Below are 7,961 nucleotides of genomic sequence, written 5' to 3' on the forward strand. Positions count from 1 at the left end.
AAAACTAAATTTGAAATCCAGAAAGGTTGGCAGTTTAATTTTTTAAAAAAGTCTCAAGACAATGACCAAAGACTAAATAAGAATTCTAAGTTCCAAAAAAATCAACAGTCTGACAGAGTATTTTGGTTAAAAGAATAAGTTAAATAAGTTGGTTATGGAGAACTGAACAAATTGATTTTTAAAATACATACACAAATAAGCTCAAGGAGAAATTCCTTTAAAAGTCCACACAGAAAAGGGGACAAGAGTCAAGTTGCTAAAATACAGCCTTTAAAGGCTTAGTTTTAAGTTTACACTATCCTGACTACAAAGAAATGTCAGACAGCGTATGAATGGAGTTTCTAAATCTGTGCATGATTTGGAAGTCCTGAGATAAAAATGAAGTTTTAATTTACTAGTATTTGCTCAACAAATTCAAAGGCACTTCACGAGGCAAGTACATTACAAAGGAAATCATATACACAGTGAATTCACATTTAATTCTTTAAGGGGCAACTATTTTCCCTAGTATTGATACTTTGAACAATTCTCTCCTCAAAGTCTCTGAATATCAAAAAAATCTACTGAAATCGAATGCATGCTATTTTTAAAAAGCATTTGGTAAATTAAGGAATAACTTCACACTAGATTCTAGGGATTAATTCTTCTCTTACCATGTCTCAAAATTATGTAAAGTAAAAGGCACATAGTTCACTTGGTATTTATAGGAAAAATAAAAGTATTCAGCTTTTTAAGTTGTTGCTATACAGAAGATATTACACAAAAGAACCTCCAAACATTAACGTATGGAATATAACTTTACACTAAACTAATGAGAATATTCTTAGAAAACTTGTCCACATGAGGTAAAGCTCCAGGAAATGACTATTTTCCCTCAATTCCAAGAACACATTCCATTTCCTAGGACTGGCAAATTCCAGAATGTTTCATTGACCAAAAGCAGAATTTGCCAGAATTTCAAGTAAGGTAAAAATCTCTACGCTTTAAATAGCTCAAGTTGCTACCCTTTTCACATATTTTAATTGTTATCACCATTGAAATTTCAAGAAAGCAGAGAAAGTTAGATATAAAGTTTTAATCCTGCCCCTTTAGTGCATTTCTTAAGCTCTAGACCACTCCTAGGATATTACCACATTCTTACTCCAATAAAGGGCATTTACCATGTGCCAGGCACTCTTTAATTCCTACAACTCCCTGGAGTTAAATACTCATATCCCTATTTTATTTTGAGGAATCTGAGTCACAAACTTTAGGTAACTTACCCAAATACAACTTCACACAACTGGTGGGAAGTAGTAAATGGAGTCAAACCTAAGCCTGATTCCAGTGTCTGTGGTTGCTTCCCAACAAAAGCCCCGTACTGATTAGGAACAAATGTTAGCATTACTGAATACTCTTGATGCTGACAAAACATTTAGGACAGATCTCTTAAGACACTTAATATACATTTCTGTAGTGAAAAAATGGTAGGGGGAAAAAGTGTACAGGCAAACAAAAACCAAAGAAGGGTTCAGAAATATTTATTCACTAATTTGAACATCATTTTCTTGTCTTTGTAAATATTACCTATACAGAGCAAAAAATCTTTCTAATTAGCTCTTACTCCTAACTAGAGGTTAAGTTAGCTGGGGGAAGAAATCAGGAAAAAACAAACTCATCCTCACAATTTTAAGGATTAAGAAGACATACTTATCAGGGTAAAGTAATGAGTTCAGTTCTAAAATATACTTGTTCTTTCTCACAAAAAAAGTCTATTTTGAGAACTTAAACATGGGATTTAATAAATACTTACATAACGTATGTCTTGCTTGTAGATTTAACACCTCCAATAGGAATTCTTCTAACAATTACAGATGAATTCTTAGGAATTAGAGCATTATCATCAGTATATTCTGTAAATAAAAAGATAAAGATTTGAATTTCTATTTGGGATTTGGATAATTCATAGTCCTCAAGAAATAGAAAACTTCAACCAGACATATATGTTACGGGAAATGATCTTAAATATAAAGGAGCATTAGTAACTACATGCTCCTTACATCTAGATTACTGAAATTGTCAGAACAAATATCCAAAGCCATAAGGGGTTTCTCTTAAAAGGACACCCAATAGTATCAGCAAGTTCTTGGCTCTGGCACCTCTACTTTTGTGGAACCCCAAATCTCAGTAAGACTAAGTCATTCTCTATTTAGCCAGTAATGCAGAACATCTGAACTACATGAGAAAAAGCTGTTATTTAGAATGCAAACATTCTATCTCTTCTAGGCCCTAAACACAGTATTACTGGGGAAGACACAGTAAAAAATTAAAATATGACACATTTCAAATACAGAATAAAGGGCTTTGTAATAAAGAATTAAAAGTGGATGCAACTTTGGATAGTATGTTGATTCAAGGAAGGCCCCTCTGAGGAACTGACATGTGAGACTAAGAAGCCAGCAAGATGTGCAAAAACACCGGACAAAGAATGTTTCAGATAGAGGGAAAAGCATGTGAAAAAATGACACAAAAAGGCCAGAAGAGCTGATGAAAATGAAAGAATGAATTGAAATACAGGTAGAAAGGTACACATTATATATACTGCTTCATATCTTGTTTCTAAGTACAACAGGAAGCCACTGAAGGATTTTAAATAAAAATGATAATTTTAAAAACAATATTAAAAACAAAGATAACTCTGGTATCTAAGTGGAGAATGAACCTGCATGGGAACAAGAATAGAAACAGGGTGACTAATATGAAGATTGCTGTGTAGTTTAGGTAAGAGAGAATAATCATCTGTTCTGGAATGTGAGAGAGAAATCAAGAGTCAGAGTGTTTTGAGGTAGAACGAAGGCTTTCGGATGGATGTGGGGGCAGAGATGAAGGTGAAAGAGGAATCAGGTATGAATTCCTGGGTTCCTGGCTTAAGCAACTGGATGAACAAGGATGTCACTTTCTCAGAAGACAAACAGGGAGGAAGAATTTTTCTACTCTTTGGACTATTGCTTGCAATACTTTCCTAAGAACGATAAAAAAGAAGCTGGACCAATGAATTCAACTATGGTTAAAAAAAAAAAAAAAGATTTGCTATGAAAGGAATTTGTAAAATTACCAAAAAGAAAAATAATCCACTACAGGGAGACAGATGTAAAAATGTACCCATCTCCCTTAATCATACAATCAGGTATCAGGGTTCACGCTTTTAAGATTACTGAGTTTACCTGATTCACTAATGTTACTCAGCACCTAGGGGCTGACTACCACTGTTCTAATTATTTTAAGTTTATCACATATGTAAGCATTTTAAGCTTTTATATATGTATCAGCTCTATTATTTTTAATCACACTATTACTATTTCCTGTTATAAACTGAAGTGTTCAGGAAAGGGCTCTTTTCAGTATATTTCAGGTAGTAAGCTGTATCTTCACAAGTATCCAATTAGAGTGATGCAATTTCCTAGATTTCGCATACCAATGTAAGACTACAATCATTACCCTTTGGATAGTTCAGGATAGTCCCAAATTCCAAGCAAGATCTGAGTAAGAAAAACTGGGAGCAGGGGAGGTGGGGTATCTTTAAAAAATTCTGGAACCAAAACTTGGTGTCAAACACAGGACAGTTAAGCTTCTACCTATGTAACAACCCTCAAAAGAGTTCACTGTGGGAACAAATAGCAAATATGTTCATGAGCTCTCCAATCCAACTTATTCATTTGATCAACACAGTGCTCTGTCAAGCTTGAAGTCTGGTGCCCTGATGCCACATGCTTTCTAATTGATCTTTTAAAGTATCTGAGTTACACTGATGATTTCTTACCCTTTAAATACCTCCTTAATAAGTAGTCTGTTAACTTCAAAAGACCCTTTCTATGCAACACTGTCATTTCAGATCCAAAACATGAAGACTATGGATGAAATGAAAAACAAGATGAATTTAAGAAATGGAGAAACAGTCTTGAAAATACTTCATCCTCAGCTTCCAAATCTTTCACACTAAGTTCAGGATAAAGGTTGTTTTGTTGTGTGTGTATGTGTTTTTTTTGGAGGGGGATTGCAAATAAGCAGAAAATTAGGAAAACAAGTTTATTCAGGAAAAACATTAAAAAAGATAATCTGAGATTCATTTTGAAATACAGTCTAGAAATAAAGAAGAATTCTTAAATCTAAAACATGAAATTCTGATCCAAGCATTTTAGTCTAATTAAGATGTAAGAGTCCTAAACATGGACAGATTTCCAAAACTGTAAGGAATGTTTTATAGAAACATGATAGAAATATTAATTCAAACAAACGAAAGTGATCCAGTTTGGCATTCTTTCCTAGGCAATCTCCTAACTAGGAAGCTATATTTATTCCGTCCTCTTTAATTCACTGGATGGTGCTAAAACCAAGTGGCATTCTTACTCAGCTACCTTGTGACACTGGATGCTATTTCTCATAAAACTCATTAAGTGCCTAGATATCTTTTTCTCTCCTAATTTGAGGACTGCATAAGATGCAAATTTTCTCTTCTCTTAACCAATCTAATAGCAAAGCTTTCTCCAATAATGACAGTTCACAAATACATAAAAAATACGCTGCTGGGCAAAGCACTTCCCTGCTTTCAGCGTTTGTAAAAATAACGTATCATATAATTTCCTGGCTTAGAAAAAAACACAACACATGACAAAACTCTTAAATTCATGGACAAGAATTCCATCAACAATAATTTACTCCAGTTTAACAAAGTTATTATCAATTATTAGGTGGAAAAGATGGACAAAGTCTAGCCTTAAATGATTAAATCCTGTTATACTCCAGTAAAATATGAAATTGCGTAGTATGTGATTAAAATTGCCTTAATATTCTCTAATATCATTTATATTTTCTTTCCTCTCATTCTTTAAGTATTACTAACATATAAAGATGGCCTAAAATTCGTGTAAATCCATCTGTTCTGTTAAGCGTGACTATAATGCTTAAGGGATGCTTTTGTGGCCTTAAAGAATATCTTCTTTAAGGTATTTTCTTGAATAATATTTTTAAAAGCTGTTTCTCAACTGTTCATGATCCCCAGTAATTTTCCCACGTAATTACAATTACTAAAGCCTCACATGAAGTGTCCCTTAGGTCTGATACACTGAAAAAAGTTGGGGGGGGGGAGTGGAGACTATTCTTTCACGTGTTATCAAGTGAGTATGTAAAGTTCTTCCTTATTGAGTATTTTTGAGTTGTGATATGCCAGTAGTAGTTTCTTAACATAACACAATTAGTTATGTCTGGATGTACTGATAAATGGAAAACAGCTCTTGTACATGACAAGAGTTACTCTACCTACCAAACTATATGCTAGATGTGGGCCCCCCACCCCAAATTTCAACTAAAAGAAACCATGTTCCACCTTAAGCCAAATGTAGTGATCAATGAAATACCCTAACTAGCACTTCACTTTACTTCTCATCCCATCAGTAAAACTCAAAAGACTGACCTACTAAAAACTACACATCAGCATTACAGTAATGCGAAAAAGAAACCAAAACAAGCTTAAAGCCAGAACCTGAAAAGGCCATTTTGTCTCATTCTCATACCTATGCTACATTCTCAATATTGTATAAACTGCTTTTAAAAAGGAGAAAGAACTTAAAGATTCCAATGAGTGGCTTCTATAAATAAGCTACTCATATGGTAGCAGCCGACTATTTTTCAGTATCCTAGTATCAACATAATCATGTAAAGTCTAGCAATTACTATTCAAAAAAAAAGAAAAACCTGTACTTTTGATCTTTACGAAATTGCTAAAGTTTGAGAGTAATGTGATGAACTAAGAGTTCAACTACCTAATTACTGCATTACTAATTCTGGAATTTACACACAAGACAAAAGTGGTCACACCGGAATATACCAAGTTCCAAAAGCAATTCCAACATTAAAGACTGGCTGGATTAAATCCTCTAAAACATTAAAGTGAGGATCTTTCACCACAACGCAGGCAACTCCAAAATTTAAAACTAACTAAATAAATCAGGAGAGGGAGAAGAGAACATAGAATTTGCCATTAAATCCCCAAACGTGGTTAGGTTAGAAAGGTAGAAAAGTATCTCTAGTGCTGCTTTAACTAATAAGCAGCCTGGCTTATGCGCTCCTCTCCTCCTTCTGAAGAAAAACAGGTTAGAAAACGCCCCAGGGCAAGCACTCAGAGAACCTGGACGACACCCCCATCCTGTGCCACGGAAATCCTCGTTTTAAAAAATCATTTGGGAGGAATCATCAGACTTTGCACGACTGGGGATCAGCCTGTTCCAGATGATCCAAGTACGTGTTAATCAAATAAGTCAAACTCCAGGGCCGACTGCTGCAACCCTTGGCTATCAATGAAAGTCGTCCGCAAAGTGTTTGAACGAACAGTCCCACAAGAGACATCATGGCGGTTTAGTCTCCTGCCAGGCACCTCGCCACCAGCATCTCTCTTCCACCAGCGAGGATCTGGAGCCCCTGTGGCTCTTACCTTCTTTCGTCTGCGCGTTGGTGATCTGCAGGTCGCAGTCGGCAGCTTTCAGCTTCTCTCTCCCCATAATCTGCTTCTTTAAATCGCAGAGGGAGATATGGAGCCCATCAAAGGTGACGGTATCATAGTTGAGTTTAGAGGAAAATTTATAATGCACACAGGACATGGTGCCAAAGGATTCCTAAGGTTCAGCGAGGAGACGTGGACACGCTCAATGTATGTATATTTATAAACTTAAGAGCAAAATATGTACACACACAGAACACTCAAGAGACACCGAAGGACCCTAAGGCCTCAGATTAAATAACCCCCCCAGCCACAAGCGGGGGTTCGTAAAAACAATAATCCAGAACACCCCCCCCCCGGATATTCAAAATCGCTTCATGTGGGAGGAGGAGGACGAGGACGGGGCAGGGGCCAAGCGAGAATCCGCCAACGGGCACAATGTCACCCCGCTGGGTCCCCCTCGCTCATGCTAAGGGCCGGCAGGAGACGGGGGCAGGCGGTGCAGTCAGTAGCGGTCAGTCCACACGTTAAAGTCCGAGCGACCCCGCGGGGTCAGGGGTCCATAGCGCGGCCGCACCTCCCGGTTGGTCTCTCTCTCCGTGGACGGGGGTGACCCAGGCCCCGGGAGAAGGTTGAGGGGAGAGGGCCTAGGCCCGGAGTCCACGAGCGGCCTCTCGCCTCCTCCTGGCTTCCGGACGACCGGCGTCGGCTGCCCCAGGCCCAGGCCCCCACCACACACAGACCCCTTTCGCCTGCTCCCCGGAGGCCACGGGCGGCCCCGCGGCCTAGGCCGAAACGCGCGGTCGGCGGAGGAGAGGCCTTCCCGCAGGCCGCCCCCAGCTCCGCCTCCCCCCCGCCGCCGCCGCCGCCGCCAACGCCGCCTCAGACACAAAGCCGGTACTAGGCCTCGGCTAGGCCTTGCAGCGCCTCCTCACCACCCCGGGCCCCAGCCAGCGGCCGGGGGGCTTCGGCTGACCCTGGCGACACCGCCGAGGCTCCCCGACGCTTCCTCTCGCCGAGTGCTCCGCGCTTCTCTCGCCTTTCGCTTCCGTCGCCTTTCGGCCCAGTACCGAAAGATTAGGCCCGGAAACCGCCGGGCAACGGCGAGGGCTCCGCCGGCTCCCTTTTTGTTTTGCCCCCCCTGCCGCTCTCGGGTTCTCGCCAGGTGCCGGCGACACCTCCAAGCCAACCACTATGGCGGACGCGGCCTGGCTTCGGACGAGCGCCCCACTCCGGGGTCTCTTAAGCAGGGATTGCACGGGCGGCGCGCGCGGGGCGGGCCTGACGTGCGCGCATAGGCGGGACGAAGGGCGGGGCCTGCGGCGTCACAAAGCGCACCGGCCCGCCCACGTGACCCCGTGCTTTGTGACTCCCGAGCGCGTAACCTAAACCATCCGGGAGAATGGAAGAAACCATCTGCCTCAAAGGGCGGGGGGGAACCACCGATTCCTCTCCCCAGTTTAAATAAGCATTATGGTTGAAATGCAGT

At 40.3% G+C, this 7,961-nt stretch overlaps 1 protein-coding gene across 4 annotated transcripts in view; it reads right to left on the minus strand.

The window, feature by feature from the left end:
* Positions 1 to 7,710, minus strand: part of RBBP6 (RB binding protein 6, ubiquitin ligase) — a 32,182-nt gene extending 24,472 nt beyond the window's left edge. For all 4 annotated transcript variants that reach the window (XM_030871522.2, XM_030871521.2, XM_060284200.1 and 1 more), the window contains exons 1-2: positions 6,467 to 7,710; positions 1,793 to 1,892 (exon numbers count right to left, since the gene is read on the minus strand). In XM_030871522.2, the coding sequence (XP_030727382.1) occupies positions 1,793 to 1,892; positions 6,467 to 6,632 (266 nt within the window). In that variant the 5' untranslated portion in view covers positions 6,633 to 7,710. The remainder of the gene's footprint in view (positions 1 to 1,792; positions 1,893 to 6,466) is intronic.
* Positions 7,711 to 7,961: the final 251 nt, after the last annotated feature.

Source organism: Globicephala melas, chromosome 15 (genome assembly GCF_963455315.2).
Source record: "Globicephala melas chromosome 15, mGloMel1.2, whole genome shotgun sequence".
NCBI lineage: Eukaryota > Metazoa > Chordata > Mammalia > Artiodactyla > Delphinidae > Globicephala > Globicephala melas.